Source organism: Acomys minous, assembly GCF_964271855.1.
Source record: "Acomys minous genome assembly, chromosome: 1".
NCBI classification, from domain to species: domain Eukaryota; kingdom Metazoa; phylum Chordata; class Mammalia; order Rodentia; family Muridae; genus Acomys; species Acomys minous.
The window spans coordinates 27854239-27874391 of record NC_140483.1 but is presented as its reverse complement, the minus strand read 5'-3'; the positions used below and the strand labels follow the sequence as shown (position 1 = coordinate 27874391).

General features: G+C 39.2%; 1 protein-coding gene across 3 annotated transcripts in view; it reads right to left on the bottom strand.

Moving 5' to 3' along the window:
• The window catches only part of DCAF6 (DDB1 and CUL4 associated factor 6), a 100947-nt gene that overhangs the window by 61607 nt on the left and 19187 nt on the right, over nucleotides 1–20153 (bottom strand). For all 3 annotated transcript variants that reach the window (XM_084790048.1, XM_084790049.1, XM_084790050.1), the window contains exons 4-8: nucleotides 17513–17698; nucleotides 15399–15512; nucleotides 12870–13005; nucleotides 6547–6761; nucleotides 1244–1337 (exon numbers count right to left, since the gene is read on the bottom strand). In XM_084790048.1, the coding sequence (XP_084646174.1) occupies nucleotides 1244–1337; nucleotides 6547–6761; nucleotides 12870–13005; nucleotides 15399–15512; nucleotides 17513–17698 (745 nt within the window). The remainder of the gene's footprint in view (nucleotides 1–1243; nucleotides 1338–6546; nucleotides 6762–12869; nucleotides 13006–15398; nucleotides 15513–17512; nucleotides 17699–20153) is intronic.

The following is a 20153-nucleotide window of genomic DNA, read 5'->3' as shown; positions in this document are numbered from 1 at the left end:
ATTGCTGTTGCAGCAGATTAATATTCAACCATCACCCTTAGAAAGAATTTAGCAATGTAGATTGTTAGTAAAGTTGGGTTAAAAATGTTTTTGTCTGTGGCTGAGATAGAATATCTTGGGGAACAATTCTAAGTTCAGAAAGACACACTCTTGATTATTGAGCAAGGGATTTTTTGAAGTCAGGGAACAGCAACAGCAGCCCAACCAGCACTAGCTGATGTGCTTTTCTTGCTAAGCTGGGCTGGTGATCAAAGTGCTGATTAATTCCTTAAACCCATTTTTGCTCTTGGCTTCCTGATGCATGATTTAATAAAAAATTGCTAACAAGTAGATGTGCACCCTGAGGATTTAAAGTAGAAATGACTTGTTTTTAATATATAAAAATTTAGATTTGTGATTCTTTTAAGATTTTTTATAAGATTGCTTTTTAAGATAATAGGATGATTAATTCTTTCTTTGCAACTGCAAATTGCAGTCTGCCAGGAAAAGAAACTGGCTGAGAAAATACATTGCTTGCTTATACTTTGTTAATCTATAACAAGTTGCTTACATACAAATGTATGTGGGTTCTTGGGAATAATTTGTTTTTTCACCTGTAACACATAAAACATTTGATTGTGTCTTATTGGAATCATTCACTTATAGAAAAAGAAATGTAAACACATTGTAATTTAATATTGCTTAAAAGATTTTGCTGGGATTTATCATTTGACGAAAGTTGTTGGAGCTCTGCTTCATCCACCAAATGTGTGTGTATGTACATAGGTAAAGTTGTTGGAGCTTGTTTCATCTATCGTGTGTGTGTGTGTGTGTGTGTGTGTGTGTGTGTGTGTGTGTGTGTGTGTGTGTTTCTCCCCTTTCACCAGCCCCAGAGGGTTTTTCGCCAGCCCCAGAGAATTAGGGTTTTCTTGTTTTTTTATTTTTTTAAAGACTTCCTTATTTATTATGTATACAGTATTCTGCCTGCAAAACAGAAGAGGGCACCAGATCCTATTATAGATGTGGTTCCTGGGAATTGAACTCATGACCTTTAGAAGAACAGTCAGTGATCTTAACCTCTAAGCCATCTCTCCAGCCCCGAGAATCAAGTTTTACTTCCTCAGAGAAAAGTCTGCTGAGTGGTCAGGTCAATTGCTGACTCCACGCCCCACCTCAGTTTACCTGTCATATCAGAGCTGGCTTATGACAATAAATAAATCTTTAAACACCACATGTCACCAAAAGCTGGCAAAAGTATAGTTACCATCTCGTTCTCGTTCACTCTCTGGTCTTGCTCTGGGGCCAGTATCTGACCAATCACCACGAAGTCTCAAACGCTTAACTGGAGGCTGACGTAACTAAAAGGTAATAAGCAGATTCTATGTGACTTTCAAAGAACAGATTTGCTTTCAGCTTTTACTCTGGTGATGAGGGTTGAATCAGGACCTTGTGAATCCAAGTTCCACTGTACCACTAAATTAATCCCCAGCCCTCAATTTTTTGGCTGCCCCTGGGTGCTGGGATTGCAGGCATACACCACCATGCCCAGGCAGTCCTCAATTCTTATTCTTATTCTTTTTAAAAAGATTTATTTATTATTATGTATACAGTGCTCTGCCTGCATGTATACCGGCATGCCAGAACTCATCATAGATGGTTGTGAGCCACTATGTGGTTGCTGGAAATTGAACACAGAACCTCTGGAAGAGCAGCCAGTGCTCTTAAGCTCCGAGGCACCTCTCCAGCCCCAGCCTTCAGTTCTTACAGCATAACTTAATGGAACATTTCCAGGCCCCTACTTCTACACTTTAAGTATGGAAATGAGATGCTAGATCTATAAAGCATTGCCCTATAGAAATGACACCAATTTTCTCAGCTGAATTCTATGAATTGATTTATACTTGCAGCTTTCTAGCTCCCAGTCATTCTCAAAGAATGTACCATTTATTCTCTTTACGCCCAAGTACTCTTATCTATGCTTTTTATTGCCTTTCTTCAAACCTCAAATACCTGGAGTCATAATCACTCCATTGTGTTCCTACATCCACTTCCTGTGACCTGATTCGCTCTCACAACATGCTCAAAGTTCTTTTATTGATGCAAAGAAAACCTCAGCTTCCTAAGAACTCATATATTTCTTTCCAGCTATGGTTCTTTTTTTTTCACTTCACTCTGAAGCATGAAGAAAGTCTACATTTACTCTACCATTCCTCTCTCAATCCAATATAGTCAATGTTTCCATTGGGTGTGTGTGTGTGTCTTGTTTTTCAAGACAGGGTTCCTGTGTAGCCCTGGCAGTTCTGGAGTTACTTTATCCACCAGTCAGGCCTTGAATGCACAGAGATCCACCTGTCTCTGTCTCCTGTGTGCTAGGATTACAAGTGTGTGCCACCATGCCTGGCTGTTTGTGTTTTTTGTTTTTTAATATTTACATTGATATCATTCTTGCCAAGGTTACTGTATGTCCTAGTTAGCTTTCTCTTGTTGTGATAAACAACATGGCCAAAAGCAACTTGGAAAGGAAAGGGTTTATTTCCCCTTACAGCTTATAATCTATCATGAAGAGAAGGCAGGTCAAGAACTCAAGCAAGGAGTCAGGCATGGTGGCACACACCTGTAATCCCAGCACATGAGAAGCAGAGGCAGGCGGATCTCTGTGAGTTCAAGGCCAGCCTGGCCTACAAAGTGAGTACAGGACAGCCAAGCCTACAAAGAGAAACCCTGTCTCAAAAAAAAAAAAAAAGAAAAGAAATAAGGAAAAGGAAGGAGGAGGAGGAACAGGAGAAGGAAGAACAGGAGGAGGAAGAAGGAGGAGGAGGAGGAGGAGAAGGAGAAGGAGAAGAAGAAGAAGAACAAGAAGAAGAAGAAGAAGAAGAAGAAGAAGAAGAAGAAGAAGAAGAAGAAGAAGAGGAAGAGGAAGAGGAGGAAGAGGAGGAGGAAGAAGAAGAAGAAGAGAACTCAAGCAGAAACTGAAACAAAGCTCATGGAGAATGTGGCTTCTGCTTTGCTCTCGACGGTTCGGCCTGCTTTCTTATAGAACCCAGAGCCACCTGCCCAAGATTAGCAGTGCCCATAGTGGGTTGGACCTTCATACATCAATCATTAATCAAAGAAATGCCTCCATAGACATGCCCACAGGACAAATTAAAGGAGGCAATTCTTTAATTGCCTCTCATTAGACACTTGCCAGAAGTGTCTAAGTCTGTGTCAAAATGACAAAATCTGACAAAAACTAACTTGCACACCAATGAATAAATGTTTGCCAAATTCACTGATCATGGTAAAAATCAGTCAATAGTAGAAGCCAGTGAGACAGTGCTGTGGGTGAATGCTCTTGCTGCCAAATCTTAATGACATGAGTCCCAGGAACCGAAATAAAGAATCAACTCTTAAAAGTTGTCCTCTAATCTCTATATGTGAACAATGGCATGTGTACAGACACATAAGCGCATGTGTGCGCATACACACACACACACACACACACACACTAGAAGTCCGTAATAAACTTCCAGTCAAATGGCACCTTCCAAGGATTAGTATCAACTGTTATCGTTTTCATTCTAGAACCCTTTCATCATCTCCAAAAGAAATCCCATTTCTATCAGCAGCCATTCTTCACCTAATTTACTCTCTCTAAAGATGTGCTCTGAATATTATTCCATACCAATGGAATAATACAATTTGTAGCCTTTTGTGCCTGTCTCTTTCACGTAGCATGCATTCATGGTTGACTAATATGGTGGAGTATCAGCAGTGATGACAGTTGCATTACTTTGTGAATAAGCAATGCTTAATTATATACTTTTAGAAATTGATTGTGACTAGGGAGATAGTTCAGTGGTAAGAGGACCTGAGCATGAGGATGTAAGTATGAGGATCTGATTTCAATTTCTTAAAATCTATGTAAAAATTGGGTGTAGTAAGGTATACCTGTAACCCCAGCACTGGGGAAAGGGGAGTCAGAGACAGGGTTACTGGAGTTTTGCTGGTTTAAATGAAGGGGTCATATCTTTATGTAACCATTTTCTCAAATTTAATACAGAACTAAGTGTACAGTAGGTACCTAATAAATAATTGCTGGATTAAAAATGGCTGATCTAATTATTACTGTCAAAATTTTAACATAAAATACCAAATGAAAAATTATGGAAATTAAGAGATAGCTCACTAGTTTCATACACTAAACAACTCTTATTTAGTTAAATATGGTAAGTGTGACTTATTTTTATAACTCAAATTTTAGAATTGTTTTTAATTTGGTTAATTCAACAAAGCATACTAAAAAAACCATCTCCATAAAAATGATTGAGCATTAGTCCCGATGCTAAGGAGTCTATAACAGCAAAGCTGGCTGGCCCATTTCAAATGTCTATGCTCTTCCAAGTTCTTGGTTATCTCTCAGTCCCAGAGTTCTACTTCAACTGCACTTACCTACAGCTCTTAAGGGGAAATTACACAGCAGCAACAAAATGACATAGCAGATTCATTTCCAATCAGTCCAATAAACTCATAAATAGCTTGTAATTTTCCTACTTTACATAAATATACTGTCACATTCAACATCCTAAAATTCATCTATAAAATAATCGGTTTTTTCTAATTTTACAATAACTGTCAAGCGCAAACTCTGGAGGTTAGACAAAAGCCAGCACTCCTCAGGAACTTGTGAAGCCTGTTCCCCTTTACCCAAGGAGCCATTTCCTTATCTCTGGCACGAAGTACAAATGGTTCTCTGTGGTACCTATAAGCACACCAAAGCATACGCTGGCCCCAGGCTCTCTTAGTACCACAGATACTTGTTATGCATGTCAGAGTCCATCCTGGGTTTTCTCACCCACTCTTTTCCTTAAACTTCTCCAGCTTAAGAGCCTCCTCTCCCAACCCAGCTTCCCATGTCTCCTTATGACCCTGACACTCTAGCTCTGCTCCTTCTCTTTTGTCTTCCTCTCTTAGTCTACACCTCTCACTCTCCTCACCTTCTCTCTCCTTTCATAGCCAGATGCAACTGCTGGCCATGCTCAGTCTGCCACTTTCTCTCTCTGCTCTGGACTTTTCTAGATGCCTCTGATTGTACTCTCCCTCACAACTACAGTAAAAACCTTCCCCTCAATCCTACCGTGGAGTGGTCATGTCATCAGTATTTACACAACTGAACTCAGTTTTTCATCTCACGGGAATTAAACATTTGCTATTGTTCTTCCTTTCAATGTACAAAATGCTGAGAATATAGCTCAGTGCTTGCCTATCATGTGAACCTCTGGTCCAATACCCAGTACCACACATCAAACAAAAAGCTCATTAACACTTAGCCAATACCAAGCCCTATTAGTTAAAAAAAAGTAATTACTTTACTAGGTACTGGAGGCACACGCCTTTATTCTCAGCACTTGGGAGGTAGAGGCAGGCAGATCTCTGAGTTCAAGGCCAGCCTGGTCTACAAAGTAAGTTCCAGGACAGCTAAGGCTACACCGAGAAACCCTGTCTCAAAGAAAAAAAGAAAAAAAAGAATTAATTTAAAAAACAACATTTAATAAGCCAAGTATAGAATAGGCATAGGTCATTGTAAAATAAAAAAGTCAGTTAGGGCTCAGTAGATGGAAGAACACTTGCTGCTCTTCCAGAGGACACAGTTGGGTTCCAAGTACCAACATGGCAGCTCACAGTTTTCTGTAACTCAAATTCCAGGGGATGAGACACTTTTCTGGCCTTTGACATGCAATAAGCATGCACATGCTGTACAGACATATATGCAAGCAAAACAACTATACATATAAAATAATACAAATTTTCACAATTAAATCTATAAACATTTTTAAAGGTTAACATGGCAGGCACATTAGGAAAACCCTAACAGGCTGACCCAAACACATTCCCATGGCTGTATACTGTCCAAAATACACTACTTCTAACTTCCCACTTTTATATTTTGGTTACAGTAATCCAATTCTTTCATTTGCTTTTATATAAATGCTTTCTGGAACTTTTTCCCACTTTCTAATGTCTAGTTTATAAAATGTACCTGTGGCTATTGTTACATGCTACGACTCTGTGAAAAAAGAGGCACAACTGAGAGATCATGGAACTGCTGCTTACATGTGAACAGAAAATGGGAAGAGGTGGCACTTGGTGCAGGAGCACACTCAATCCCTTAGCCACTTACCATCACACTTTCTACTATTTTAATTTACTTTTCTCCGAGCATTTACAAAGTTAAAAGTCTTGTATTATGTATTTTCTTTTAAAAAGTATCTCATTTTATTAAACAGTCCTATGTTATTATTAGCCTATTCTTTCATATTCCCCTAAATCATAAAAGTCATAGACTCTGAAAATCAATATATTTATTTATTTAACATTTACCTCTATTTCTTTCCTTTTCTTTCTTTCTTTTTTTCTTTTTCTTTTTTATTTTTTCCTCTTTTTTGGAAGACAACATCATATGTAGCCCAGGCTGACCTCAAATTTACTTGGTCAAAGATGACCTCAAATTGATCATCTATCCTGCCTTCTCTTGGGAACTACAGGTGTCTCACTATGAAGAAAGAGTCAAGTTTTGAGCAAACTTACCTCTTCTCGCCTCTCCTCTGCAGAAGGAGTTTTAAGTTCTCGTGCCGTATCATCTTTGGGGTCAAAAAGATAGATGTAATCTGAAGAATAACTAACAAGAATCTCCTGACCGTCTTCACTGTAACACAGCGATGTCACTCTGCACGACTTATTACTAAGATGAGATGGGATAAAGCGAGCAACCATTCCAGTAGTTCCTCGACCTGCGTAATTCCCTAAATAATAGGAATTCATTCAAAATTAATACTATTTTAAGTAAACATCTTAAAAACTCTTTATCTTGAGTCATGAGATATATGAAATAATGTAGCTATATAAACCCAGATTATCACTTTCTGTATCTATAAGAGGTTTCCTTTTTAACAGTCAAGAATGTATAGCAAACAAAAAAGAATTGTATGGGGTTGGAGAGATGGTTCAGTGGTTAAGAGCACTGTCTGCTCTTCCAGAGGTCCTGAGTTCAATTCCCAGCAACCACATGGTGGCTCACAAACCATCTACACTGAGATCCTATCCCCTCCTTATGGCATGCAGGTGTACATGCAGATAAAGCATTAAATAAATAAATCTTTAAAAACAAAAGAGAATGGTACAAAGATAACATATTTTCCAGTTCTTTTGCTATGATGAATACCAAAAGCAACTTGAGAAGGAAAGGTTGAATGTGGCTTCTACTCCCATCATCAATCATCTCGGAGGGAAGTCAGGACAGGAATCCAAGCAGGAGCAGAGGCAGGAACCATGAAGGAGAGCTGCTTACTAGTTTGCTGCCCTGACTTGCTCAGCTACCTTTCTTAGACAGCCCAGGCCCACAAAGGGCTGGGCCCTCCTACATCAATGAGCAATTAAGAAAATGCCATACAGGGATACCCACAGGCCAATCTGACTGAGACAGTTCATCATCTGAAATTCCCTCCTCCCAGGTGTGTCAAGCTGAGACACACACACACACACAGCATATTTAAACAAATAAACAAATCTTATCACTATTCAAAATTCTAGATTATACGATTTGCTGAGATATCATTTATTAATAGTTGATTTCTGTACAAAGTCATCTCCAAACTTTTCCTTCAAACTAAGATCATTTCTCTAACAAGAAAGCTGACACTTAGCAGAATAGGTTGAATACAATTCTAGCTCTTTATTGGCTACTTACTTATTTAACCACTCATTTATTTTAAAAAATACTATCTATTTTTGAACAAATTATATTACCTTAACCCTTTAAAATAAATAACCTCATTAATATAATTTACAGGCACTAGGATATTAAAAATCATTTCTTGGCTTTTACAAAGAACTCAAAATATTAATAGGTTTGGGGCAGAGTATATACAACTCAAAACAAAGCAAGGCTGAAGATGAAAATAATGTGATACAAGAAAACTGTTTCCTATGACAGAGCCCTTTCTTATCATTAAAAAATTATATTTCTTAAGTTTATTTTCATGGATATGGGTATTCTGACCACATGTACGAACCACGTTGTGTACACTGCCCACAGAGGCCAGAGCAGGGCACTGGATCCCCTAACTGGAATTACAGATTGTTGATAACCACCTGTGGATGCTAGGAATCAAACCTGGATCCTCTGGACTACTTAAACATCTCTCTAGCCCTCTTGCGTCCTTGAAAATATACTCATATTATAGAAGATTTTAAGCCCTAATTCTGTTGAATGTACTGAGATTTCTTCCTACTCTAGTAATACTCTATATAACTAAATCAATAATAAGAATATCTAAATTAAAATCATGAATAACTACCACAGCTGAGGTAAGCCAAATAATTGTTTTTGTTTATCAGCACAATGGATCATGAGATATATATATACATATATATATATAACACTAAAGATCTCAAGAAGAGGATTATTAATTAAAAGAGAACTTAATTAAAAAAAATTCTGATGACTTTTCTTTCTTCCAAAAAAGCGGGGGAAAGATCTTACTGAATAAGCACCACTGTTTTAACTCTGACTGTTAGACAGGACTTCTAGAATCATGTTGAAGGTAATAGGCTATTAACGCTGTTACAGCTTTCTGTGATGGTGGGACTGAACCCACGGACATGCTCGTGCTAGACGAGTGCTGTGCCACTGAGCTAATCTCTAGTCCTTGGCATTGTGAAACCCTCCTATCTAGCTGCATAGTTGAGGCTGGTCTTGAACTCATGATTCTCCTGCCTTAGTCTCCCCAGTCCTGGGATTATAGGCACTGACCACCATGTCTAGTTTATAATACCTCTGGTAGTCTTCAATACAATTCAGTATGACAGAATAGAGTTAAACTGGCCCAGGAATGCTAAATTCTGAGGATCCCAAAGCTGTGTAATCCTGGTCAAGACTTGCCCAGCTAAAAATGTGAATTGTCTTGCTTCTGTTGAGAGCAATAATTTCATACTATCTTATCATTTCATCCAAAATGTGCATATTCAAATAAATTGGCAGGGCTCTTTATCACAGTCGAAAAGAGAAAAGTTCTCAGAATGTAAAAGACTGAAGATGGGAAAAATGATGTGAAACAGTGTCTTGAATGTAACATGGCCACTGCATTCATGGACTCACAGTAGCTGTGGCTACCTGCACAAGACAAGCCCACTGGTAGTCTAGCACTAATGGCAGAGTGGCACATAAGGCTCCACCCCTAGGTAAAGAGCTACAGGTAGTCAATGAGGTTAAGGAAGGAGAGTAAGTTTTCTTCAGATGTAGCCACTGGTAAGTTGCCCTTGATCCAGTAAATAAGCCACAGATACACATATGCTCAAGTAACTCTATTAAACTCAATAGGCTTTTGAGGGAAAGTAACATGAAAGTAGGAATGAGGGAATGGAAGGAGGATAAAACAGAAGAACAGAGGGATGAATATGATAAAAACATGTAAATGTACGAAATTGCCAAAGAATTAAAATTTATTAAAAACAAAACAGAAAAACTCTTATCTAATATTCCCTCCCACTGGTTAACTTAGGTTGGCTGTTATTGATGCTGGTGGCTTCTGCCCAAGTCTACCTTTACTTTTCATTTGATTTTGTTTTTTTGTTTGTTTGTTTTTGTTTGTTTTTTGAGACAGGGTTTCTCTGTGTAGCCTTGACTGTCCTGGACTCGTTTTGTAGACCAGGCTGGCCTCAAACTCACAGCGATCCGCCTGCCTCTGCCTCCCAAGTGCTGGGATTAAAGGCGTGCATCACCACTGCCCAGTTCACCTTTACTTTTCATAAAAATGTGAATATTTAGTACTCATCTTTGTATAATGCACATACACATGTAATTTTAGTTGGACTTGGGCATGAAATCATATGTGGCATACATTTATATTTGTTTAGCTTAAAATGCTGCAAATATTGCTGCAGTACTGAATTTAAGTCTGATTTTGTCACTGCACTGGCAGCCAATGAGACAGTCTAAAGAGAGATGCTTGCGTCTCTCTCTGTGACTTCACGACTATTAAAACTATAAAAACCAGAGAATTAGAACTTCGGTAAGACTGCCATGCTGGAGGCAGGAAAGGCGAAAGCCCTGGTGACAGTTGGAGGAAGAACATGACTTCCTGGAGAGATTTTACACAGTTCTGCCTAAATTGTAAACCCCTACACTTCCTGGTTTTTGTTTCAGCCTTTCTATAAAATTATAATACTTCTACAGAAAAGGCAGAGAAAGTAGGAATTCTTCTCTCCACAGTATGGCCAAAATGTAAATAAACCCATTTTCTTTTATCAGTATGTCTCCTAGTTACTCTCAGGAAACAGGTTTATAAACCAAAGTCCTCTTATGGCAGCAATTATCATAAAGCCAAACCAGAGGCACAGAACAGAGTCTCCTCATGTCTCTAGTCACCCCAGTACGTCTAACCATAAGGCATCTTGATTTCAGATAGCTAAATTCTAGGAATGCAAGAAAACAAATTTCTATTGCTTTAAGAGACTACATTGATAATTTACTATGGCAACCTTGGGAAAGAAACAAATCAAGTGTTATCTTTTTTTCAGATGTATTTTATGTGTATAAGTGTTTGCTTATGTGTGTGTGCTGTGCACACATGCATGTCACATGCATTCCTCTTATCCTCAGGAATCGGTTTTCCTAGAACTAGAGTTGTAAACAATACGGTGCTCGGAACCAGACCTAGTGCTTTGCAGGAACAAGTGCTCTTAATCACTGAGCCATGTCTTCCCACCCAATTTTATTTTATTCTTAATAATGTGTGTGTGTGTGTGTGTGTGTGCGCGCGCGCACGCTAGAGTTGGAGTTACAGATAGTTATAAGCCATCTGGTAAAGTTGTGAGCTCCCTACTATGGGTGCTGAAAAACAAACTCAGGTTCTCTGTAAGAGCAGCAAATGCTCTTCACCACTAAACTATCTCCTCAGCTCTTTTTATGAATTGGTAAACTGTTAAAATATCATCCCAAAGAGTCTTTTTTCTTTTTCTTTTTTTTAGACAAGATGTCAGGTAGTACATGTTGGCCTCAAACAGGAATGATCCTGAACTTCTGATTTTCCTACCTCCAGCTATAGAGTGCTGAGATTATAGGCATACAACACTATACCTAGTTACCAACAGAGTATTTACAAATTAGTAAAATGCTTTTTCTCTTTAGAATATATATTTAAATAACATTTTAAACAAAATTAAAAACTAGGTAAATGGGCACAGCAGGCGCGGGTCCGCGGAGTTCAAAAGATGAGGTCCTCAATGCATTGAGGAGGATGATTGTTTTCCAGAGCTACACAGAAATGTGCACCCCAAGAGCAGCCTGATTGGGAGGAAAAGCTTAGCGCAATGTATTAGAAATACCCAAGCTGAGATCATCCAAGATGGTGTCGATCGCACACTGTGTCTGATCCACAGAACAGCAGTGACTGCAGCCACCAAAGGACCATACCGAGAGCTCCAAAACACAGTTCTGGTGTTTCCCAGAAAGAAGGAAATCCTGTCATGTGGATCATCCATGCCCTCCTACCACAAGACCATGGCACCACGCTCTGGTGAGCTCCCAGGGACCCTGGGCTGCCACCTCTACAGCAGCTGCTACTTTTTGGGTTGTGGCCCAGCACAGTGCTGGCCAAGGAGAGGGTGCTGTTCGAGTTGAGCCAGAGCAAGGACTGCACCACCCACACCACAGGCCTCACGGATCTTCTCTCAAGGGCTGGGCCCATGCTCAGTGCCAAGAGTTGGATCGGGCAGAAGCGGATACTAGAGGCAGCAACAAGGCAGGGGCCCAGGGTGGATGGAGCACGCAATAGAACCAGAGACTCGGGAGGCGCAAATCAACAGAGCCACAAGTTCCCCAAGACAAGAAGCTACTCAACAAAGACTTTGAGAGGCCTCTACTTGCCACCTGCTTGATGGCCCACAAGATCCAATACCCACAGGAGTAGGAGGTCATCCAGGCCTTGATGGCCAGCAACAATCTGGCGAATTGAACAGGAGCCGGAGAGCTGGCCCTGAGGACATGGAAACAGGAGAGCTGACCCTGAGGACTTAAGAACAGGAGAGCTGGTCTTGAGGATGCGGGAGCAGGTGAGCCAGCCCTGGGCACATGGGAGACTGAGAGCTGGTCCTGCCTTGAGGACACAGAAACTGGAGAGCTGGTCCTGCCCTAAGGACATGGGAGTGGGAGAGCCAGCCTGCCCTGAGGACACAGAAGCAGGTGAGTTGGCCCTGCCCCGATGACATGGGAGCAGGTGAGCTGGCCCTATCCTGATGACACCGGAGAGGGTGAACCAGCCTTGCTATGATGACATAGGAGCAGGAGAGTGGGTCCTGCCCTGAGGACACAGGAGTGGGTGAGCCGGCCCTGCCCTGAGGACATGGGAGCAGGAGAGCTGGTCCTGCCCTGATGACAAGGGAGTGGGCCCTGATCCAGGGCTGAGTCGAATTCACCCCAACATCTACCCCATGTATGACCTGCTGGAACACATGAAGGGACCAGACCTGCAGATTCAAAGATTAAGAATCTCCTTGACACACGGCAACAACAGGATATCTGACAGCAGTCCCAGTGAGGATCCGGTAACGATAGTGTCGACCTCAAACCAGATACATGACTCATAACAATGAACATTTGAAAATAAACATATGTGGACAAAAGGCTATACTGCGTGATACACTACAGCTTCTGTGACAAGATATTTTATTTGTCTGTTTGTTTTATATTACTGGTAGAGGAGAGGGATTTTGGTACATGATGTGTAAATCATAGACATTCAATAAAAGTAAAAAAAATAAATTAATAAAAACAAAAACAAAAAAACTATGTAAATGTAAAATATCACAAAGATTTCTTTCAACAATTTTAAATTTTGCCTATACTTCCTCACCTGTAGCTCTTGTGCCCAGCATTCGCCGATCATAAATCCGTACTGAGCTATCAGAACAACCTACAGCAAGGTAATATGGTACTGGGGGACAAATAGCCACAGATGTGGCAGCACGCCGACAGTTGATTAAAATATCCTACAAAAGACAGACACAAGACCAGGTTCATACAGCTATATAGAAGCAAATATTCTACTTTTAAAACATTTTCCTATTTAATTACTAGAAAATAACACACCCCAGATATTCTAATTCAGTCAGCAAAAACAAAAAGGAAAAACAACAATATGGTTTTCTTCTAATTTACCTTCTTAAAGGCTATGTGAATTCATTTCTAATATATTTAGCCAACAGGGTAATTCACAATATATTTCCTATTACATACACTTTATAATTTAAACATCTTGGTAGTTAAGAATTATTCTGTAGTCACCAAATTTTCTTTATACTTTCTGACTATGCATAAGCTTTACCAAAGAAAATCATCCTTCCACTTCTTAGGTCTTATATTATTATAAGAATATTATTTAGAAAAGCACACTTGCATCCTCCTAAAATGTGGACTAAACTATGCTTTAAAAGCATTTGGAATAATGAATTTTACTACCTTCCACTTAGCAAGAAATACATAAAGCAATTGTTCTCAAAGAACCTGCTCTATGTACATAAAACATGTATAATGCCTGCAACCTAGGACAGAATGTGGAGATCCAATGGTGGGAGATCAAGGCCATTGCCCTTGTCCAAAATAACCAGCATGAGATTGCCTGCCAGAATATAGGAAAGCAAAGCAGTTCTGTCAAGGGAAGGGCTACCTCTTAAAAGCAGGGATTATGCTGCAGAAGCAAAAGAAGGACAAATGAGAAGAAGGAACCAAGTAGTTTTGTGGCTTCCTCTGCCCTTCTCACCTGAAGCCCTCCTCACTATTCAAGCCTCTTGCCCTTTGTATGTCTAGAGCTAGTCCCACCCTGATGCTCTTCCCACCAAAAGTGCTCCAAGGCCCCAGAACTGACGGTGTTTATTGCCCTGAGTCTGCAGCGCGTCTCCTCTTTGCTTCCTTCTCCTCAGGTGACCTATCCGCTCCCACCCTCTAGGCCACTCTTCAGGGAAAACGGGTTATCCTTCTCCAGTGGTTTTTATTCTTGAGGAGTACATGCCAAAGTGTTAAAAATAGCTTTTAATTCTTTGGGGAAATGTTTATCAAATGTACATATGAAGATATTATATATGCACAATTTCCCCTCAATACTGAGACTCAAAGACAGAGCCTTTGGCATGATAGCAACCACTGACCTACAGCCCTGTCCCTAAATGCTCAATGTTTTAAACTTATTTTAGCTTTCTCTTCAATGTGTGTATGTGTTTATATGTTATATAACATAAAAACAGATAAAAATTTTGTGTTTAAAATTTGTTTCTACTTTTTTGTTTTCTGCTTCATCTCTTTCAAATACATAAAGTTTTTCATTACTTTAGGTTCACTGGTTTGGTTAGCAGGTATTCAATTTGATTACTAATGATTCTTGGCTTTGTTTCGTTTTGATAATTTTCAGTAAAAATAAAGTGACTAATATTTCTTTATTCACTGACTACTTCAATGACTTTGTAAAGATCTACTGTTCTCTACAAGGTGTATAGCAGACAGAACTCTTGAGAGAAGCTGTCTAGGGCCAAAAAACTTTTTCAGGCCTTTTTTAAAGTTTTAAATATTATTAACTTATAAAATGCTAATAAGTAAACAGATTTTGTGGACTGAGCTAAATTTAATTGGTAACACACTGACAGAATGTTATTTCTTTAAAAACAAGAAAAATTATTTTTCTAAAAGATGAAGGGAGCCAAGCAGTGAAGGCTTGTGCTTTTCAAAGCACAGACAGGCAATCTCTGAGTGGAAGCCAGCATTGTCTACAAAGTATTAGGACAACCAGGGCTACACACAGAGAAATATGAAGAAAATAAAAATGGCAGGAAAGATACTAAATTTTCACCCACTTAGATCACTGCTGTTTTGGTAAGCCAAACTATAGACTGAGTAAACGAGATGCAGTGATAAACTCTCCAGGTCTTTATAACACTAGAATTGTCACACTTATGTGTATACACATGTCTGTATGGGGGGATGTGTGAGCACACATTAGTGAATGCGGGTGCAGAGGCCAGAGGTCGATGTTGTTATTTGAGACAGAGCCTCTCCCTAAGCTTGCAGCTCATCACTTCAGTTAGGGCAGCTGACTAATCAGCCCCAGTCATCTACCTAGTGGCACAGAGGCACCACCATGCCCAGCTTTCAATTGGGCACTAGGGTTTAAACGCAGGTCCTTACACCTTTCACAACAAGTACTTTAAGTCATCTCTCTACCCCCATAAATATATTTAAATGTACAACTGAAACAGAAGCTTCTCAACCTCATTAACATTTAAATTTTAAAAATTTGTAACTGAAAATTTTAGCATAACAAAATTATCAGGAGCTATCTTACTGAATCATAACTATTTTATCCATATCATTTATATAAAACTTGAATTCTTACATCTTTGCAGTCTTCTTTTGTGCAACTAGTTTTTATGCGTGTGTCAAACCACCTAACGGTTCCATCTTCACCACAGGACAGGAAGGTGTAAGGGTCATTTGGTACAGTCATAATCTGAAGATGAAGCAAAAGTACAAGAAACACTATTGCACAATTAAACAGATGGCTTTGAAACACACTGCTACTGTGTCATACATCCATGAAGACAAGCCCAACAAAACTACCCAAGTAAGTCATTGCTCTTTGGCTTACCCAAAGCATGATTTCAAACAGAATACAGAGAGATACAACAGCCTTACAAAATAACTAGCTACTGAACTTTATTACTATAACTTCATGTAAGCTTTTCCGAGATCATGAATTTTGAACACCTTAACTTGTTAAGTATGTTTAAAGAAAATGAAGTGGGAAGGTTGTGCTGAATTAACCATATGGACCCAAAATAATTATGAGAATCATTAGGAATCAAAGAAGGCAAAATTGTATCTGTTAGAAAAAACTACAAGACAATGGAAAAACAGAAAAAGATGAAGACTGTTGACCGAGGAAGGAACCCAGATCCAAAACATGTGCAACAGTTACAGAGGTGGAAAGGGTAAAGATAGAAGGCCCGCAGGGCCACTAATATTTGATTTGGGCCCAGCAAGACTCAGGCTAGAGCCCTGACTTTCAGAGTTAGCAGATAATGAATGTGTGTGGCTTAAGGACACCTGTATAGACACACTGTGTCTGCTTATCTAAAACTTGAGTACTGACATTTCTTTGCTTTTATTAAACAAGTTTTCAAACAATACAAAAGAAGACTATACACCACAGAAAGACAGTTATAAAAACACACTTAACACAAATGAATAGAACACATATCTCTAGGATGATATGATTTTTGGCTCTTTTCACATTTGTGAGAAATGTGATTACTGTATGCCCTCAGCAATTCAGCAGTGTTTAATTATTTACTTATGAAGTCATTTTATCAGTAAAAGGCATTTGTAAATTGTTGCTGACTCATCTCTGATTCTCTGATGACTTCAAACCTTGAGTCCAGCAGCCTGGTCTACATAGCAAGCTCTAGTCCAGCTGGGGCTGCACAGTGAGGTGGGGTGTGAGAGACAGAGTCATGCCAGGTGTGGTGGCCTACGCGTAAAATCCCAGAGGCAGGAGGTTCAGGAATTTAAGGTTGGCTGCAGCTACGTAGCAAGCTTGAAACCAGGAGAGCTACATAAAACTCTCTGACTCAAAAAGCTACTTACATAGCTGGGTAAGGGAATAGACAGGTCAGGGATGGGGGCAGGGGGTGGGGAAGGCCAGGGGTGGGAGTGCACACCTTTAATCCCAGCACTTGGGAGGCAGGAAGAGGTGGATTTCTGTGAGTTCAGGGCCAGACTGGTCTATAGAGTGAGTTTCATTGCCAGTAAGGGCTACAAAGTGTCTCACAAAATTTGTTGTTTTTATTTTGTTTTTTTGGTTTGTTTTTACTGTGTTACTGCAACACAAAATAAACTTATATAGTAAAGACAACAGAAATGAATCTCTGGGAGGCTGGAGAGATGGCTCAGTGGTTAAGAGCACTGCCTGTTCTTTGAAAAGACCCAGGTTCAATTCCTAGCACCCACATGGCAGCTCGCAACTGTCTGTAACTCCAAGATCTGACACCCTGACACCAACACACATAAATTAAAATTAAATAAAAATATTTTTTAAAAAGAAAAAAGAAATGAATCTCTGTAAGGCGGTGCATTACGGAAGACAAAACCTACTACGGAACTATGTAGCAAAATAAAAGGAGCATATTTGAAAGGCTGGCACCTGTCACAATAAGACCCATTTTCTTTATATGTTAAATACAAAAGGGGGAAGGGCTAGTCATGGTTGTTTAAGCAACTGTGAATTCATCTTACAATACTAATACTAGAATATTACTTTCAAAATTTTATCCACATAATCTGCCATAATAAACTTTCAGAAATGCTTTGGTGAAATTCAATCTGCCAATAATTTCTATACCTAGAAATGTAGATGCATATGTAAACAAATGCATAGAAACAGCTACACACACACACACACACACACACACACACACACACACACACACACACACACTCACAACCCTGTACCTCATAAGTAGTTCCGTAATGGCACGTAAATTGGCACTGTCTGTTGGTTTCTGCATCCTGCTCAATGTTAGTATAAAATATGACTCCATCTCCAGAGCAAGACACAATCTGCTTATCATCTGTGCACGGCAAAAACTTTGCACTAAATATATTTGCTCGATGGCCTGAACGGATGGTTGTCAAAATCTAAAATACACACACACACAAAAATGAAATAGCATTATTTTTCTAGTGATAAACACTCATGTTTAATATAATTATAACCAGTAATACATTCTCATTAACATCTTCAACAAAAAATTATTGGTTGATTCCAAACTAATTTAATTATAAAAACATCAGATATCTCATGTATTTTCTTTTGTTCTAGGAAAATTATTAGCAATTGAAGTAATTCCATGGAAAGCAATCTGCACACTTCTCCTTAACCTGTTTCTCTCACACTGATAAATTTTTAGTAACTAAGAAAAAAATTATTTGGATTGACTTTTGAAACAGAGTATTAAGACAATTAAGTCATTTTTCTCTCAAGACAAAGAAACAAAATAAACTGAATTTATATAACTCAAAATCAAATTAATAAAATGGTAAGATGCGCATACAGCAGAAGCTCCAACATCCAATTCTTTACTGTGATAGAATTAAGGTTAATATTAGTATTTAATATTTCCAATACACATTACAGATCAGAAACTGATTGTCCTTAGTATTTAAAAGTTAAGAGAAAAAATAACTAAGACCTAATTTTTAAAAAAAGGCAAACCCTGAAAGATGGTCCAAATATAAAGAGATAACCCTTAAGATTACTTTAAAATACTTAAGTTTATTCATAAAGGAAATGGAAATTGTACTGAGATACCAATTCTTGTTCAACAGATTGGAAATAATTCAGAATTCTGATAACAGTCTCTTAAGCAAGACTATGGGTGTGTTAAATTACAGCAAAGAAAGAGTTTATCAAGAACTTAGACAACAGGGGCTGGAGAGACGGCTCAGAGGTTAAGAGTACTGACTGCTCTTCCAGAGGTCCTGAGTTCAGTCCCCAGCAACCACATGGTGGCTCACAACCATCTATATTGTGATCTGGTGCCCTCTTCTGACCTGAAGGTATACTTGCAGGCAGAGCACTGTATACATAATAATAAATAAATCTTCTTTTTTTTTTTTTTTTAAGAACTGACAAAACTATGTATGTATCAACCCTATGCCTGGGCCAGGTCTATTTCTAAGACTTTATCCTAAAGATACACTTCTAGCAGTAAAAGAAAAAATCTGTAATATTCTGAGTTATTACTTATAGTAGCAAAACATAAGACTAACTCAATGAAATGATATTGCTATCTCTGCAACAGAGTATAAGGTAAATAGAAATTTCTGTGGTGCCTTAAAAAAAATAACAAAGGAAAAAGAGGAAACTGTGAAAATGCAGACATAATGTTGGTTTGCTTGTGTCCCATGGAGCAAATATGCAGCAAGCATCACAGAGAAGAACACCCACAGCAAACATCGATGTATACACCTGTTATCTCAGCTCCTGGGTCACAGAGGCAGGACTGGGAGCACAAACTCAGACTAGGCTACAGAACCAATTCCAGGCCAGCCTGTGCTACATAGCAAGACCCTATCTCAACACACAAAACAACAACTTCAATACCAGTGATAGATTATAATATACTGAATAAAAATCTGTAAATTCACAAATTATTTTAAAGGATTTAGGGACAAAAATGTTAGCTGCAGGAAAATTTCACTATAATCTACATCTTGAATATGCCAACCACTGGAGGTGGGTGGGTGGTAGAAGCCCATTTACTTAAAGGGTTGGCCTCAGAGTATAAACACTTAGGAGAAAGTGGAAACTGAGAGATCACTAAAAGTATACAGTTGAAAAGCATTGTGGGAATCCTAGTGTTGATCCTCTTCCTCTTTGCTGCCTGCCCATGAGGTCAGTGGTGTGGCTATCATAAACTCCAGTTGTGATAAGCTGCCCAATCATAAACCCAAAGCAACAGTGCCAATTAACCATGAGCTAAAACCTCCAAAGTCACAGCCACAATAAACCCATCCTTTTTTAAAGTTAATTATCTCAGTCACTTTCTTAATGATAAATGTAGAAAGCTATGGCTGGAGCAAAGTAGGGTAGACCACACCTTTAATTCAATCAGCTAGTACACTGGGCAGGAGAGTTACTATGAATCTGAGGATAGCCTGGGCTACACAGTGTCTTAAAGGTTGAGTAAGGCACTTCAAAAGTAAAAGGCAGGGGTGGAGGTAGGGGTGCTGGAGAGATGGCTCGGCAGATTAAGAGAGCTTGCTGCTCCCGCAGAGGACCTAGGTTTGGTTCCCCAGCATCCACATGGCTGCTAACAACCATCAGTAACTGTAGTTCCAGGGGACCTTATGCTATCTTCTGGCTTCCTCAGGCACTCAGCATGCTCACAGTACATACGCATATACGGAAATAGAACACTAATACACAGAATAAATTTTAAAAGGAGTGGGGGCTGAACAGATGGCTCAGATATTAAGAACACTTGTTGCTTTTCCAGAGGATCAGAGTTCAATTCTCAGCACCCACATTACAGCTCAGAACTCTAGCTCAAAGTTCGAGGAGATCCAACGTCCTCTTTTGGCCACCACA